The following is a 17,932-nucleotide window of genomic DNA, read 5'->3' as shown; positions in this document are numbered from 1 at the left end:
CCCGGAGTGACCTGGGGGCGGGGGAAATGCTGGTCACAACCTAGGAAATCTAGAGCTGTCGCACACACCGGCTGTGACCTTCAGTTTGAAAAACAAAACTACGTCACGGTCACGGCCGTTTCCTTCAGCAACTGGGCCTCGGAAGTGGTCAGGCGGAGGAGAAGCTCCGCGGACGCCCAGGATGCGGGAGGCGGGAGCCGGGAGCCCGGAGCCCAGGGCGGGCGCTGGGGGCAGCGCGGCCGCGCGGCGGTAGGGGGCGCTGCGGCGCGCGCCTGCGCCCTGGGGCGGGGGCGGGGCTGCCAGGTGCCCCGCCCCCCGGCTCATAGCTGCGCGACGCGGTCGCCGCGAGCCGCACGTCACAAGTGTGGCGGCTGTGCAGCCGGCAGGGCGGCGGTGAGTGGACGTGCCCGGCGGTTGGGGCTGGGGTGGGGGGTCTCCGGGGCAGCGGGGCCGGCAGCGGGGAAGCGAGGGTGCGCCGGGGGCTCCTGCGATGCCTCCGCCCCGGCAGCGTGTGGGTGCGCGGGGCCCGGGAGGACGTCCTGGAACGTTCTGTGCCGGCTGGAAGGGGCGCTTGTGCCTCTGCGGGAGGGGTGGCAGAGGGCCGTGCTCCGGGGCTCGGGCCGCGGAGTCCTCCCGCGAGCGAGCCTCCCGTCCCCGGGCGGCTGCAGGCAGCGGCCGGCCTCTGCTCACTGCCGGCCCCGTGGAGCGCGGGGTCAGCGACCTGAGGGACGGAGCCGGCATGGACCCGGGGAGGGGGCAGAGACGGCCCCGGGCCGCGAGGTGTGCACTCATCTGCTGCCGGTGCTGGGGCGGGGGGCTTCCGTGAGCCCTCTGGGGCGGTCACGGGGTGGACGTGGTAACGGGACCGCGGAGAGCCCGCGCCCGCTCGCCTTGCCTCCCCGCCCCGGGCAGGACCCTGCACTTGGGCCACAACGGACTTCACACGACACAGAGGAGGGTTAGTTAGAAAGCCTTTACCTATTAGCCTTGGGAAACCTTCCTAGTGGCCTTAGTGGTTCCGTCTCCTCTGTCCCTGGATGGAATCAAGGGGGCACGAGTGTGGATGAGAAGAAAACCTGCATTTTGATGGAAATTTAGCATTTCCTCCAAGTTTGAAGGTAGGCAACAAACCCCAGTAGCAACAGCGTGACTTTGTCCGCAGTAGTAAATCATAGATACTCCCCAATCCTCGGATGTTGTGAAAGCTCATCAGACTCTGAAAGGACGGCGTTACCAGAAGTGCTGCTGGACCTTGTTGCCTGACCGGCTGATGAAGAGTCACATGTGCTGCGCTATCACAACTTTAATTTTCATATTTTGATAAAACTTTTTTAGGTGTGCAGTTCATCTTGGTTATTCTCAGATTCTGTGTTTGCAAGTTTGCCTACCCGCTATACTTGATTTGTCATCCCAGAATCCATACTTGGAGAGCTTTTGTGGTCTTTTGTGGACATGTGCAGGGTGGTGAAAAATTTGAGTCGCCTGCCATGATTTCAGCTATGGCTGAACAAGGTGACGCTGCCTTCTTGCATTGACAAAGGTCCTTTTTTCAGTCTATTCAGTGTCATGATTTTTGCATTTTTGTGCTTTTTGTTGGTGACATCACCATTAAAATAGCCTCCAACACAGTGCAAAGTGGTAGGTTCCTCAGTGCCAGGCTGTGAGGTGTGTACAGAGAAGATGCGTGTGTTCAGTAAGCTTCTGTGAGGTTTGAATTAGGGTGCTGTTGGCAGTGAGTTCACTACTGAGGGGTTAGCATAGGAACTTATGTATCGATCGGTTGACAGAAATGTTACAATCAGCTTGCAGGACCCTACCCAGTATTTCTTCTAGAAGCAGTGGGGTCAGTATTCACTAGTTTGGTGTTCCTAGTCCTTCCGAGAATGGGAGAGTCTCAAGCAACAAGCATTGAGTGTACTTGGTTCCCTTTGTAGTCCCCGTGCATCTAAAAGCTCTGAGAAGGGGCTTTAGGCTTCACCAGGCTGCTAGAGGGTCCATACACACAGAATACAAAGAGTCCAAGAGTCCTTGCAGCCTGAGAAAATAAATAAGTCTATTTTTAGAGTGAGTCTGTGCTTAGCTGAGTCCTTTAAGATTTTGGGAGATGTGTGTCTGCAGCTGTGGACCTCATTCACATGCCTGTTGGCTCGAGTGGGCAGGATCTATGGTTTTATCTGAAGAGCAGCAAGCAGTGGAGACCAGTCCCTCTCTAGTCAGACTTGGCATGGGGCATATGTGAGTGGAGTCCCTGGGCTCCAAGGGGGAAGGAAGGTGGTAGCACCCAGCTGGGCTTGTGGAGGGGTCCTTGGGGCTGATCCACTGAAGAATGTCAGGGCCGCTCTGACAGAGGGTTGCCCTATCCCGTATCCGCCTCTGTCCTGATGACACCCCCATACTGAAGCCCTCATGTCTCCACAGAACTGTCTGGCCTGTAGCCTTCCTCCTTGGTTGAGGAAATGACCAACCAGGTAAGGCCTATGGGGACGTTCGGAAGAATAACACTTGGTTCCTTTGGCAGGTGGAAGCCCAGGATGTGGTCTGGGTATGTAGTCAGGAAACTAGCATCTGCTCCTGCTCTGCTTTTAAAGTCCTGGGTGGAAAAAATAAAGTGCTGGGTGACCCTGAGCCCAAATCACCAGACAGTTGGGGGCACTATAAGCTGCACAACACCAGCAGGAGGAGGATTTCACCTATCGAAATATTTCCACAGTTTCCAGAGGGATTGGGGAGAATTCATACTCAGGGGCACCCAGCTGGCTCGGTCACTAGAGCCTGCGACTCTTGATCTCAGGGTTGTGAGTTCAAGCCCCATGTTGGGCGTAGAGCGTCCTTAATTAAAAAAAAAAAAAAATGTCTTCAAAAACAAGAAACAAAAATCAGAAATGGGGAAATTTTTATCATAAGATTAGGGACAATGATAACAGGTTAGGCAGACTATGTGGTTTTGTACAACTGCAAAAATTATGCTGGAACCCGGATGCAGAGTCTCCTGGTGATCATAGCTGGGAATGCACAGGATTTATCAGTCTCCTAGCAGTGGGTGAGGAGAGGACAGTTTCTGCAAGAACTGATTTCTTTCTGGTGTAGTAGTTGAGTCTGCATATCTGGCATGAGCAGGAATCAGGGAGCTTGCAAGGATGGGCAGGGTGAGGATGGCGGAGTAGCTTACAGTGGGGAATGTGTGGTAAACTGGGTCCGGGGGGGTGTTTTAGGGAGGGAGGGGATACCTCTGAAGTCTGACTGTTGGTTTAATGTGACATCTCTTCTTTTTTAGTACAGTATTCTCTTCAAACAAGAACAAGGTAAGCAGCCTCATCTGTGAGAATTGTTGTCCCTGGTGTTTGGAAGGCTGAACTGACATGCACAAGAGATGGCAGGGGCAGCTGAAAACACATATTTACAAGCAAACAGCAACAGAAGCCCCCAAACAACTAACTAGAAAGAAAAAGCAGGGGTCACAGAATAGACTGGGAAGCTGCAGTCTGAGGGAAGCTTTCCCACCTGAGAAAGATGAAGCTCTGAGCTTCTCAGTAGCCAGGGTGATGAAGGGGAACCTTAGAGCCTCTGAACATGTCTTGGCGCCTTTACGATGGTTCCCCCCTTCAGACCGTGACCCTTAGTAGAAGTGGAGGATGGGCTGGGTGCTGTGCAGCAGTAGCTGAGGTGGGATGGGAATGGGGAACAGTCAGTGTAGTCTGGGACACAGCTTGCCAGGACGCTGGGCTTCTCATGTGCCCCGTTTCTTCACCACACCTGGAAGAGCTGGGCAAAGCCGGGAGGAACCTGTGGAAAGGCATTGTAAAAGCTCTTCCACTCTAGGTAACTGATGTTTAGATAGGCTGAAGTTAAAGCCAAACGCATTCTTCAAGTTAGCTCAGATGGGTAACTAACTAGTCAGGCATGCCATCAACTACCTTCAACTACCTGGCATGCTGCTAATGCCTTCCAGGTGGCGAGCTAGCAGGCTAGACTCAGGTGGGCATTCTCACTGAGGCCACAGCCGTTCATGGCCCTGATACGTATTGGGAAGGTATTCCTCGATCATTGCTACAAGGCATGAATAAAGCCTCTGTGTGCACTTGCCACATCCCTGGACCTGCGCCAGGTCTGCAGACCTGACAGGGAAGGCCACCAGATATGCAGTTGGTGGACTTGGAATTTAAGCTGGACTTTAGTCAGCAGAGCTTGAGTTTAAATCCCAGTTCTGATGCTTCTTAGCTTTTGACTTTGAGTGAGTTACTGTGCTTCCCTAAGCCTCTGATTCCTTGTCTGTAGGATGAGGATATTAACCCTTCATAGGGTTGTTGTGGTTAATTGAGATAATATTATATAAAATTAACGTAGTTACTGATTGATGAAGCATAAGAGACATTTGTGTTGGAGAGCTCAAGCATCTTGATATTTGTTCTCAGACCTGTATTATTTGCACTTGAACTGCCTACTGGTTGCCAAGGATCCTTGAGGCACCAGTCTTACCAAGTTTAGGTCTTTGGAGGGTGAGGGGCTTCCCACTGGTTTCCCTGGTTCTAACCAGGTGACACAGGCAGGCAGTATGCTAAAGTGGAAAGGACATAGATGGCTCTGGTACTCCCTTCCTACCAGGTAAACCTGTGATTTGGGACAAGAGGCTTTTTCAGAATGTCCAGTGTTCGTGTGTCCCTCTGCAGTTCTGACAGAAACTGATGGGAAAGCACTTGGCAAGACAGTTAAAGCAGGTGGCTGTGAGCTTAGAGTTGTCGGAGCAGCATTTCTGCTTCCTTTCAGCCTGTGCGGTTTAGACATTGCAGGAAGACTTAAATGAAGTGCTTTCTAATTCTAGCCCATGATGATGCCATTTGGTCGGTTGCCTGGGGGACAAACAAGAAAGAAAACTCTGAGACGGTGGTTACGGGGTCCCTGGATGACCTGGTGAAAGTCTGGAAGTGGTGAGTGCCCTCTCCCCTTATGGCTTTGGAAATTAGGGTTCACAGTTTTGCTTCTGGACTCCCAAGGTGCAATCAGGAGAGTCGTGTTTCCTAGGCAAGAAAGCAGTAGCAGTCTGATGGTATAAAAAGGCAGCCTACGTTTTCCCCTTATTCAATGTTAAGGCCTATACTTTAAGAAAAAAAAAAGTCCCACAGTTAAAACTTGGCTTCCCTTGGTGTTTCATGCCCATGGGTTCCACTCCAAGTCTGCATTTTACAGACTATTGGTAATGGGAGGGGGCAGGTCATGGGAGCCTAGAATTTTAGGCGCTGGTACAGCCTGTTGTGCAAAAACCCATTTTTCTGTCCCCCACTGCAGGTGTGATGAGAGGCTGGACCTACAGTGGAGTCTAGAGGGACATCAACTGGGCGTGGTGTCTGTGGACATCAGCCATACGCTGCCCATCGCTGCATCCAGTTCTCTTGACGCTCATATTCGTCTCTGGGACTTGGATAATGGCAAACAGATAAAATCTATAGATGCAGGACCAGGTAAGAGCTTTACTTGCCAGGAAGATAATAGACACAACCCCTTTCCACACCTGTAGTTCAGAAGTTTTTGGATTTGAGGGGCTAATTAACATGGGTGCATGAACTATGTAATAGCTTTGGGAGGAGTGCCCTCCAAGCATTAATGTCTCAGCAACTAAACAGTGTTTCTACATCCGTTAGGTCAGGTTTTACTGCCAAGTAAATTTTAGTGCTAAGCCTATTAAAAACCTCAGAGTTTTCAGAGGTTTTAGATTTTAGAATTGTCGATTTGGGGCTGTGGATTTGGATGGTCCGGAGGTTCTGGGTTTGCCATAGTCTGATTTGACATGCAATGGCTAATAGAAGTCTTCAGTATAAAGTATTGTGTTGTCTTAAATCTGTATCATGGTAACCTCTATGAATTATGATTACAGTGCCCGATTCCCAGCATTTGACATGAAACTGCTAGAATAACATTTCTTTTTTTAAAATACCATAGGACAGCATAATCTTGTCCATCAGCATTGATAAATATCTGGGGGAAAGGAATTAATGGTTTCAGTGGATGGTTTAACTTGGAACAACCACACGACATCTCAGAATTCCTTGTAGCCTTCAGTCTGCTTGTAAATGACTGCATAGCATTCACGACCAGAGGCTATCTGGCCAGAATGGGTCATGACCCCCAGAGAGCATAGAGCTACTTGCCTCTCTGGTACACCCTTCGAGGGTTGGCTACAGAAAAGTTACTTCAGTGTTTCCTGAACATAATTCCCTTGATTGGAGCCCCAGGTGGACTTGCCTCCCAGTGGTTATGCTCAGTAGCCAATACAGGCTGTCTTTATATTGTAAAGAATAATAGTCCCACAGTTTATAGGGAAGCTAGATTATTTGGGGACTGAGTGCATTTCCCCTCAGAAGCAATAGTTCATGTTTATGGTACTTACCGCTGGAGCTTTTCTAAAGAATATGCATGCCCAGACCCTGAGCAATCATCAGGGTGTGTGGGCTGGATATGTATTTGGAAAAAGCTACTCAGACACTGACTTCCCAGGTGATTGTCTTTGCCTGTATTCTTACCTGCTGACATCGCTCATGGAGGACTTGAGGCCCCAGACCAGCCCCCAAAGCCTATGAAGACAAAGAGCCCCGGAGAGGAGGAGGAGGCAGATCTGTCACTGCCTTTTTACCTTGGGCACCAAAGCCTTCCCCAGACCTGTGATGCTGAGGGCAGTGAGCTGATCTTGTGGTCCTGGGTGCGCTGCACTTGGAGAGATGAGTACTGGCTTGGTTTCAAGGGAGAGGATGAGTCTGTACGCAGCTTGCCTTCCCTGACACCCAGTGCCCTAAACAATTGGGTGTCGGTTCTGTGTGTGTCAAGTGCTTGTGGAAAGGTTCCTGTTGGGAAAGAAACAAGGTCCAGAGATTCGTCAAGGGGTTAGATTTACTTTCTCTTTGGACAGGAATCTGGTTGTGGCACAGCAGGTACTTGGGTAGTAAAAGCAGGTGCTGCTGTTAATAGCTAAAGAGCAACTGAGCCATGCAAAGGCTCACACTGCTCATGAGTGTGGGGACAACAACACATACGTTGTGCCTGTCTTGAAAATACATGGAGGATGTGGACCACCACAAATAACAGGGAAAAGGGAAAGAGAAAATCCCTGATCCCGGGGAATGTAAGGATGTGGACGGCAGTGAGGACATAGGCGAGGGCCTCATGAACAAGGCAGCTGTGCTCCCTGCACTGGACACTTGGGATAGGCATCCGCGCCCTCAGACAGGCAGGACCCCCATGAGTAAGGAGCTGCTCCCAGTGACGAGGTGGAGCTTAGTGATTATGATAGATACCTTTTGTGCAGAAATTATAGGCTTAGAATGTGGGAACAAAAATCCCTTCAATTTTGAGCATCAGGATATTTGATGCTAAAAATTTTATATCGTAAACCAGCTAACAGGGAAATATAAAAATATTTAGAAATATTTTATTAAACTGAAAGGAATTCAAAGCAGATTTTCTAGTAACCATTATTTCTGTAAACAGCTAAATTATGGGGATCCCTGGGTTGCTCAGCGGTTTAGCGCCTGCCTTTGGCCCAGGGCACGATCCTGGAGACACAGGATCGGGTCCCACATTGGGTTCCTGGCATGGAGCCTGCTTCTTCCTCTGCCTGTGTCTCTGCCTCCCTCTCTCTCTCTCTCTCTCTCTCTCTCTCTCTGTCTATCATGAATAAATAAATAAACCCTTAATAAATAAATAAATAAACAGCTAAATTACAATAGGAATAAGTAAGCATAATCTTGTTAGAATAAATTCTAGTTATTTATTAGTAAAGAGATTAAAAACAGCTATTTGAGAGATTGATTATAAAAGCTTTTTCAGATCTTGGTTAATTGGGCATTCTCATGGGATGCCTGGGTGGCTTAGCAGTTGAGCACCTGCCTTTGGCTCAGGGCGTGATCCTGCAGTCCCGGGATCGAGTCCTGCATCGGGCTCCCTGCATGGGGCTTCTGCCTCTGTCTATGCCTCTGCCTTTCTGTCTGTGTCTTTCATGAATAAATAAATTTTTTTTTTAAAAATTGAGCATTCTTGAAGTTAATTTCCTTTTAAAAATGAACATTTCGTGAGAAAAGTGATAGAACTAAATTATTACCCCTTTGAATATGTGTGTTGAAATTTGCAAGAGATTTTTGTTTTATTTATTTATTTAATATTTATTTATTTATTCGGGGGGGGGGGTGGGCGGGCAGAGACACAGGCAGAGGGAGAAGCAGGCTCCATGCAGGGAGCCTGACGTGGGACTTGATCCCAGGTCCTCAGGATCACACCCTAGGCTGCAGGCGGCCCTAAACCACTGCGCCACCAGGGCTACCCGAGATTTTTGTTTTAAAAAACCTTGGGGATAGGGGATCCTTGGGTGGCTCGGCGATTTAGCGCCTGCCTTTGGCCCAGGGCGTGATCCTAGAGTACCGGGATCCAGTCCCACATTAGACTCCCTGCATGAAGCCTGCTTCTCCCTCTGCCTGTGTCTCTGCCTGCCTCTCTGTCTCACTCGCTCGCGCTCTCTCTGTCTCTCTCTCTCGAGTAAATAAATAAACTCTTAAAAAAAGAAAACAAAACCATGGGAGATGGTGCTGAGCCCTCTGTGCTGGGACCTGCCATCTGCCATGTGTCAGCTCACAGCAGCCTCTTCTCAGTCCTGTGGGCTGGGAAGGGCCTGCTGTATGTGAGCTCTTCCCAGGAATGAGGACAGAGACTTGGGAGGGAGCCTTTCTCTGCTTTCCCTTTGATCTGACAAGCACTGTTGTGTCAGGGCAGGGTGGCAAGACTTGGGGTGTGTTCCTCTACAAGAGTGCATGTGGATAAAGGGACAGGCAGACAGTGAGCAACTAGATAGCAACTGGCCTCCATCCCCTGACCCCAAAGGCCCCTAGAGGTCTTTGGGATGGCCTCTGAAGTGGTTCTGAGTAGCTCAGAAAATAAATGCTAGACTACCACCAGTGGCATGTTCCCAGATAGAAATCATCACTTGCCCCTACCCCAGGGGAGTCCAGAGGATGACCCTCCCCCCCCCAAATCCAGCTGAGGAAGTAGTGTGATGCACAAATCACACTGGAATAGAGCTCTTGAAATGAACTAAGCTGAATGGTGTAACTTAGAAACTAGGTGGTTTTTCTAAAAGCAGCAGTGCCTCTTTCCAGTCCTTGTTAATTTGTGGTAAATACTTTGTCATATTCTAGTTTAACAGAAGAGTATTTGTGGTAGGACATCTTGATTTAGTTATAGCTTTTTTTTTTTTTTTAAGATTTTATTTATTTAATCCATGAGAGACTCAGAGAGAGAGGCAGAGACATAGGCAGAGGCAGAAGCAGGCTCCATGCAGGAAGCCCGATGTGGGACTCGATCCTGAGACCCTGTATCATGCCCTGAGCCAAAGGCAGATGCTCAACCGCCAAGCCACCCAGGCGTCCCTAGTTATAGCTTTATTGAGATAAGCTCTCACTTGTATAATTGCAATGTAAAGGTAGCCCTCTGTGTTTGGTTCTGTGAGTCTTAGTAAATCTCTGGGGTTGTATGGTCACCACTGCAGTTCCAGGCCTTAGAGAATACCCTTGTGTCCATGTAGAGTCAGTCTCCTCCACCTTCAGCCTCAGGCAGCCACTGATCTGCTCCTCATTTCTGTAGTTTTGCCTTTCTGAAAAATGTTGTGTAGGTGGAATTGTATTGTCTTCTACATCTTCGTTCTTTCTGTAGCATCACATTTGCAAGGTTCCTCCACATTGTAGCATGTATCAGCAGTTCCTTATTTTGTTCTTGCACCAACCACTTGATGGACATGTGGATGCTTTCCAAATTTTTACTATGTAAAAACTATAGTGCTATGAACATCTGTGCACAAGTCTTTGTGTGAATATGTGTTTTCATTTCTCCTGGGTTAGATACCCAGGAGTGGAATTGCAGGATATTCTGGTAAGTTTGTTTTCATTTAAGAAACTGTCAGACTGTTAAAACAGTCCCATTTACAATTGCATCATAACCAGTAAGATACCTATGAATTTTCCTAACCAAAAAGGTAAAGGATCTGTACTCTGAAAACTATAAAACACTGATGAAAGAAATTGAGAGGATGCAAAGAAATGGAAAAACATCCCATGCTCATGAATTGGAAGAATAAAATTGTTAAAATGTCTGTGATACCCAGAGAATCTACACATTCAATGCAATCCCTATCAAAATACGAACAGCATTTTTCACAGATTTAGAACAAACAATCCTAAAATTGTAAAATTTGTTTGGAAACACAAAAGACCCCAAAAAGCCAAAGCAACCTTGAAAAAGCAAAGCAAAACCAGAGTCCTCACGATTCTAAACTTCAAGCCATATTACAAAGCTGTAATCATCAAGACTATATGGTCCTGGCACAAAAACAGACACATAGATCAATGGAACAGAATAGAGAAATGGACCCTCAACTCTTTGATCAATATTCGACAAAGCAGGAAAGAATATCCAATGGAAAAAAGTCTCTTCAGTAAATGGTGTGGGAAAATTGGACAGCCACATGTAGAAAAATGAAACCGGACCATTTTCTTACACCACAAAGATAAACTCAAAATGGTTGAAAGACCTAAATGTGAGACAAAAATCCTAGAGAACACAGGCAACAACCTTTGTGACATTGGCAGTAGCACCTTCTTACTAGACACATTTATGAATGTAAAGGAAACAGAAGCAAAATTGAACTCTTGGGACTTCATGAAGATAAAAAGGTTTGCACAGCAAAGGAAACCGTCACCAAAACTAAAAGACAACCTACAGAATGGGAGAAGATACATGCAAATGACATCTCAGATAAAGGGCTAGTATCCCAGATCTATAAAGAACTTCTAAAACTCGGGATCCCTGGGTGGCGCAGCGGTTTGGCGCCTGCCTTTGGCCCAGGGCGCGATCCTGGAGACCCCGGATCGAATCCCATATCAGGCTCCCGGTGCATGGAGCCTGCTTCTCCCTCTGCCTGTGTCTCTGCCTCTCTCTCTCTCTGTGACTATCATAAGTAAATAAATAAAAATTAAAAAAATAAAAAATAAAACTCAATACCCAAAAAACAATCCAGTTACAAAATGGGCAGAAGACATGAACAGGTATTTCTCCAAAGACATACAAATGGCCAACAGACACATGAAAAAATGCTCCACATCACTTGCTATCAGGGAAACACAAATCAAAACCACCATGAGGTACCACTATACACCAGAGAGAATAGCTAAAATTAACAAGACAGGAAACATGTTGTCAAGGATGTGCAGAAAGGGGAACGAACCCTCTTACACTATTAGTGGGACTGCAACCTGGTGCAGCCACTCTGGAAAACAGTGTGGAAGTTCCTCAAGAAGTTAAAAACAGCGATACCCAATGGCTCAGCAATTGCATTACTGGGTATTTACCCCAAAGATACAGATGTAGTGAAATGCCGGGACAACTGCACCCCAATGTTCATAGCAGCAATGTCCACAATAGCCAAACTGTGGAAGGAGCCAAGATGTTCTTCGACAGATGGAATTAATAAAGAAGATGTGGTCTATATATACAATGGAATATTACTCAGCCATCAGAAAGGATGAACATCTACCATTTACATTGTTGTGGATGGAACTGGAGGGTATTATGCTGAGTGAAATGAGTCAGTCAGAGAAAGACAATTACCATATGGTTTCACTCATGTGGAATTTAAGAAACAAAGCAAACGAACAAGAAGAGAAAAAGAAACACAAACCAAGAAACAAACTGAACCGCAGAGGACACACTGCTGGTCACCAGCGGGGGTGTGGGGGTGTGGTGGGGGCACCTCTGTGCACAGGTGATAGGGGTAAAGGAGGCTACGTATCCTGATGAGTGCCAAATGATTAACATTTTTTTAAAGATCTTATTTATTTATTCATGAGAGACAGAGAAACAGAGGGAGAAGCAGGCTCCATGCAGGGAGCCTGATGTGGGACTTGATCCTGGGACCCTGGGATCACACCCTGAGCCAAAGGTGCGCTCAACCGCTGAGCCACCCAGGTGTCCCGGTGATTAACATTTTTAAAAAGAAAACTGTTTAACTGTTCTTCAGAATGGCTGCACCATTTTATGTTTCCACCAGTACATGAGGATTTTGGTTTCTTCACATCCTTGTTAACAGTTGGTATTATCCTATTTTTATCAAAAATTTTAAAAGCCCATAAACTAAATTGGTAAAGAATTAGCAACTTCACGCATAGGTTTTTGAATCAGGACATTGTTTCTAATTTTTAAAAACTGTATCTTTTGGCAAAATTGTAAAAGTTTTAAAACTTAAGGTCACACTTTTTCTCACCGTATTTTTTTCCTTCTTTTTTTCTGTTCAGTGGATGCCTGGACTTTGGCCTTTTCTCCTGATTCCCAGTATCTGGCCACAGGAACTCATGTGGGGAAAGTGAACATTTTTGGTGTGGAAAGTGGGAAAAAGGAATATTCTCTGGACACGAGAGGAAAATTCATTCTTAGTATTGCATATGTAAGGAACCCTTGCTCTCTCTTCTCTCCCCAACTCTACTTTATGCGCTTGCAGCTTGTGACCGCCGCTGTCTGGCTGGCACAGCCTGTAGTAGCAGCTCTGCTTGTGTTTGGTGGGGACGGCTTAGCCCCGCAGAGTCTCAGATGTCCTCCGAATGTTCTCTGCACAGAGCCCTGATGGGAAGTATCTGGCCAGTGGAGCCATAGATGGGATTATCAATATTTTTGATATTGCAACTGGAAAACTTCTGCACACGCTGGAAGGTATGGCTCATTTTGTTTTGTGTAAAGTGGGTTATCAGATCACCAAGGAGGAATTAGTCTTTTATTAAAATGCTACTAAATGACAAATGAGTTTTACATTTGCAAAAGAGTGATCTCGGTTGGAAATCTGAAATGCCTCCAGGTCCTAGTTTGGTCGTCCAGTAGAACCTGGACGTGCTTGTTCTGGTGAACACTCACTTGTTTATGTGTCCGTGTATCTCAGTCATGTGAGTGTTTCCTTTCTGTCCTGTTTGGTTCTGCAGAACGTTGTGATTAAGAACGACTTTTTGTCAAAAACCTGAAGGTGGATGAATGCACAGTACCTGTGCCCTGCCCTGCAGCTTCACAGCATGGTTGGGAGGGAGGCTTCTACTCTGCTCTTCCTACTAGTTGCAATTCTGACCAAGCAAATACGGGGCCTGCTTAGTTTACCATTTACCATACAATACGGGATGCAGTAGGAGACAGCATCCTGTAGCCCATCCGTATGGATCAGCATGTATATTTCCTCGTTTGTCCGTGTCGATAGCAGACCAGCCATGTATGCTGAGGTCAAGCTGATGAGGGAAGGAACCCAGGAGAAATGGCTCCAGGAGGAGGGGCCTGTGTTATGTGGATGTTTCTGGAACACTAGCAGGAGAGCCTGTGCAGTCCCTCCCCACCCTCTGACAGAAGCAGTGCGGCTCAGTGACTGTGGTCATTAAAAGGGACACTCACTGTCAGTGGGGAACCTGTGATTTGCCAGATTGACAGGGGCCTTTGTGAATTTCAGGCCATGCTATGCCTATCCGTTCCCTGACATTCTCCCCGGATTCTCAGCTCCTGGTCACTGCATCAGATGATGGCTACATCAAGATCTATGATGTGTAAGTTATCATGGAGACTCGAGGCTTCTCACCCAGTATCAGTGCCCTTCCTGTATCCCACTGCTTGAAGGAGTCCTGGGCCCAGGGGGGGCTTGTGTGCAGGGCCCTGGGCTTTGCTCCCAGGTCAGTACTCCTGACCTTGAACTTAGAATGTCACAGGCTGCCTGCTAGGATCAGGCACTTCCTGCCTGTTTCCAGCTATCCTGTCTCTTGTGGAGCTCATGGATTTTCACTTCCTTCAGGTAAGTAAGGTGTGTACAGATAAGGAGGTGGAACCACTGGTGGTCACTGGTGCAGAGTTATGGCAGAACCACAAACATCCAGTCTGCACTCTTCTGCCTCTCCCGGGACTGTTAGTGGTTTGACTGCAGGTGTAGGAGTGAGTTGAGTGATCATTCTCCTCAGGTCACAGCTCTCTTGTAAGCCTGTGCGCTGCCCATATCTTCAGGGTTCCCCACTGTTCTTTTCCACCCTCAGGCATCCCTTGAAGGGTGTTTGTGTCCTTGATGCTTGGACTCAGCAATGTGGTCTATGTGCCTCTGGCTCATGGCCTCCGAATATAGTAGTCTGGTGCCATGGGTGCACAGGACATACTGGTCCGTGCCCCAGCAGTGAGTGGGTGCCACAACCCTGACCACCTGTGTGCCCTCATGTGGGCTCGTGAGGGTTTTCTGGGGGGTTTGCACCGGGGTGGAGGAACACGGAGGACAAAATGTCAGCAAGGTGGCAGAAGTGCAGGTTCTGAACAAGAGCTGGAGAGGGAGTTCAGGCTCCAGAGGGACTAGTGACTAGTCTCCCCTAAGTGCAGAGCAGGAGCCTCTCCTTGGACCCCGCCCCTCCCCCCCCAAGGTCTGTTCTGTGCGGCTGCAGCCTGTTCTCCCATGTAGGACCTCGCCACGCTGCAGTCAGGCCTCAGGATTGTTCTCCTGCCTTTGCTGATTGCATTTCACTTTTCTGAAAGTGAAAAATGGCTTTTGTAATTAGACCTGTCTTGTTCTTGGTTTGATTAAAATGGTCTGTCCATGCCACATCTGTCCTAAAGCGTGAATATGAGCAGCTCCGTTGGACAGGAGGCACTGGCTCCCTGGTGGAAGGGGTGCCGGCTGTGCGGGCAGGGACACCCTGCTACTGTCCTCAGGCAGCCAGCCCCCCTGCTAGTTTCTTCTCCTGTGGTTCTTCTCCTTCTTGATTTTGGGCTGTGAAGCTCTCAGCTTGCTGTGGGTCCTACTCTGTTATGGGGGGAAATTCAGACATTTTGTGCTAATGCTCCTGTAAAAATTTGTATCATTTCCATTTTGTTTGAAACTTTCCCATTTCAGACAACATGCCAATTTGGCTGGCACGCTGAGTGGCCATGCATCATGGGTGCTGAATGTTGCATTTTGTCCTGACGACACCCACTTTGTGTCCAGGTACTTATGATTCTTAGCCATTTCTTAAATGCTGGGGAAATGAAGACTGTCCTTTGTGAGTTGCCTTAAAATTTGAAGATGGTCCGACCCTTTTTCATTCAGGTAGACTGTTTTCTACATTGATTTTGTGAGTGGTTGCCTGAGTTGTGAAGGTAATTGTCCTAGCTGGAACAAAGGTGGATTCTTAGAATAGTTCAATTTTTAGTTTTTCCTTATAAATCTAGGCTTCCACATGCAGTTGCTGTAGGGATACCTGTGTTCCAACAGTAACTCAAAATACATAAATCGGTGTACAAGTGGTGTTTCAGGGCCAGGGCAGCCCACACGGTAAAGAAAGGAGATGGCCGGCTTACTAGCATTGCACAGAGGTTACGGCAGCCTCTTTGTTGGGAAGCTTTCACAGGCCCCCTCCAACCTGGAACAGGCACACGTGTCTGAGGCTCCTGTGGGGCTCAGGCCAGCCACGGTGCACACAGCTAGGCAGAATAGGGGAGCGAAGGATGGTGGGGTTTCTGGTCACATTCATTCCAACCTAAACCCAGAATACAAACTGTTTTGAAACTGATATTCCCTTTTTTACACAGTTCATCTGATAAAAGTGTGAAAGTTTGGGATGTTGGAACAAGAACCTGTGTTCACACCTTCTTCGATCACCAGGATCAGGTACAGCAAACTTCACATTCACGTTCCTTTATCTTTGGTTAGACCTGCAGATGTGCTAGCCTTACCTGACTACTGCTGACACCTGTCCCCTCTCCTGACCTGCTGCTTGACCTGCTTGAGTGTCCATCAGCCAGTGTCCTGCACACATTGAATGGGCTGGCGGCTAGGTAGGCCATGAGACGTGATGTCCCTTTGAGGGCCAGGGAACACGGCACCAGCCACGCAGCCGTTTGGTGCCTTTGGAAAGTGCAGGGTGCCCAGGGCATGCCGGGAGCACTTCTCCATGTGCAGCCACTGCATGTGTGCCACCGCTGGCCCAGGAAGGGCCTTCCTTAGAAGTGCCCATTTCTCACACACACAGCTCTTGTCATTTTTGGAGCTGGCCATAGAAGTGTTTTTTTTCAACATACTTAAAGCCATAAATTCTTAACAGGTTGTTTGGCTTTAGTGACATTAATAACTTTTTACTTCGCTTTTTTTTTTTTTAAGATTTTATTTATTCATGAGAGAGACAGAGAGAGACAGAGACACAGGCAGAGAGAGAAGCAGGCTCCATGCAGGGAGCCCGATGTGGGACTCGATCCCAGGACTCCAGGATCACACCCTGAGTCAAAGGCAGACACTCAACCACTGAGCCACCCAGCATCCCTTTGCTTCACTTTTTAAATGAGGCGGTGACTCTGTTCTCCCAGGGTACTTTTTGTCTTTGCCCGTGTGGATGTGAAAGGAAAAGGTGGTCTGATGTAGTGCCTCTGCATCAGGAATCCCTGGGGCTCTTCCATTCATTAGGTCTGGCACGGGGCCTGGGCTTCTGCATGTGTAACCAGCACCAGGAGGGGCACATGCTGCTGGTCCCAACCACTTTGAGTAGCAAGTTTCAGGAAGCTAGTCACTTTTAAAAATGCCCATGGCAGTAAAAAGTTGACTTTTAATATATTTTTAATGTTTTTATGAAGATCCCAGGTTTTTTATCGTATTTTTGTTTTTCAAGTAATGTATATGTACACCCAATATTGGGGCTCAAACTCATGACCCCAAGATTAGGAGTCATATGTTCTACCAACTGAGCCAACCAGCAGCCCCGATGACCTCTTTGGAATGCAGCTTGAAGTGAATATAATTGTTTATGCTTCTTTACATCTAATGTGAAATAATGACTGCTAATGAAGTCGAGGGGATTTAATCTTGATATTTCACCTCTGGACTTCAACATTTCATATGCGAGTAAATCTGGCTGCACGTGGCTCAGAGTATGATGCGGTCTCAGGAGTGTTTGGGTGGAAGTAAGGCTGTCGGCCTAACAGGTGCAAGCACTGGACTCAGGGCTGGAACCCCCACTCAGAGTCAGTTTTGTCAGGAAAGAGATATGACCGTTGACTTAACATAGCAAGTAAAACCAGGGCTCCTTGATGCCTACTGGTCCAGCTGTGAGAACAGACAGGCTCCAGAGGCTCTGATAACAGAGACTCGTGGGCTGGGCATGGGGGCACAGGAGTGAGGTGAGGAGCAGTTTTTCCCCGTAGGCAGTACCCCCAGGGCAGTTGTGGGCCTTCTTTCTGGAAACACAAATGAGAGCCCGCACCAGTCCTATGGGTACCAGCTTCATGGCATAAGGTCACTCCCCAGATCCTGAAACTCTGGAAAGGTTTGTAGATATCCTGATTTGGGTTTAGAAATGACACTGTGGAATATGGGAGGGGAGGGATGATAAATCCTAGCAATGCAAGGTGCCTGGTTAAGGGAAAGCCCTGGAGTGTACTGGCTCAGAAAGCACCAGAACATCCCCATCTCACTGTTTTTCTAGATTCAGTATAGTGAGAATAGAGAAGGATGTTTGCTCGTGAAGAATGAAAGCATGAGAACTTTGCTTTCTCTTTTTCTTTGATGTACAGGTCTGGGGAGTAAAATACAATGGAAATGGCTCAAAGATTGTGTCCGTGGGCGATGACCAGGAAATCCACGTCTATGATTGCCCCGTGTAAACACCAGTCTCGCAGGCTGGTGTGCAGGTCATGACATTCCGTACCTCTCTAGCTTTAACAAAACAGAGTGTTTATTGGAACAGAAGCTTAAATTTTGTAGATATGGTATCTGTTCATACTTTAACATAAAGTGTTCATAACACAAACACTGCGTTCTGGGCTCTTTGACCTGCCCTGTTGCAGGTAGGAGAGTGGGAGGAGGATCTGCCCCAGAGATGCAGAGATCCGGGCACCTCCCAAACCTCCCAGCTGAGATGGCTGCAGGCTTCTCCTCGGG

At 47.8% G+C, this 17,932-nt stretch overlaps 1 protein-coding gene across 1 annotated transcript; it reads left to right on the top strand.

Annotated features, from left to right (window-relative positions):
* Window positions 1–332: 332 nt before the first annotated feature.
* Window positions 333–17,801, top strand: SKIC8 (SKI8 subunit of superkiller complex). The gene is made up of 11 exons (XM_025438650.3): window positions 333–393; window positions 2,419–2,468; window positions 3,275–3,302; window positions 4,820–4,925; window positions 5,284–5,456; window positions 12,321–12,469; window positions 12,639–12,732; window positions 13,505–13,598; window positions 14,918–15,010; window positions 15,595–15,673; window positions 17,566–17,801. The coding sequence occupies exons 2-11, from the start codon at window positions 2,457–2,459 to the stop codon at window positions 17,653–17,655; spliced, it is 918 nt and encodes a 305-aa protein (XP_025294435.1). The 5' UTR covers window positions 333–393; window positions 2,419–2,456; the 3' UTR covers window positions 17,656–17,801.
* The last annotated feature ends 131 nt before the right edge of the window (window positions 17,802–17,932 follow it).

This window comes from Canis lupus, chromosome 3 (assembly GCF_003254725.2).
Source record: "Canis lupus dingo isolate Sandy chromosome 3, ASM325472v2, whole genome shotgun sequence".
Taxonomy (NCBI): Eukaryota; Metazoa; Chordata; class Mammalia; order Carnivora; family Canidae; genus Canis; species Canis lupus.
Note: the sequence above shows the minus strand (reverse complement) of the source record. Positions and strands in the feature narration are given on the sequence as shown.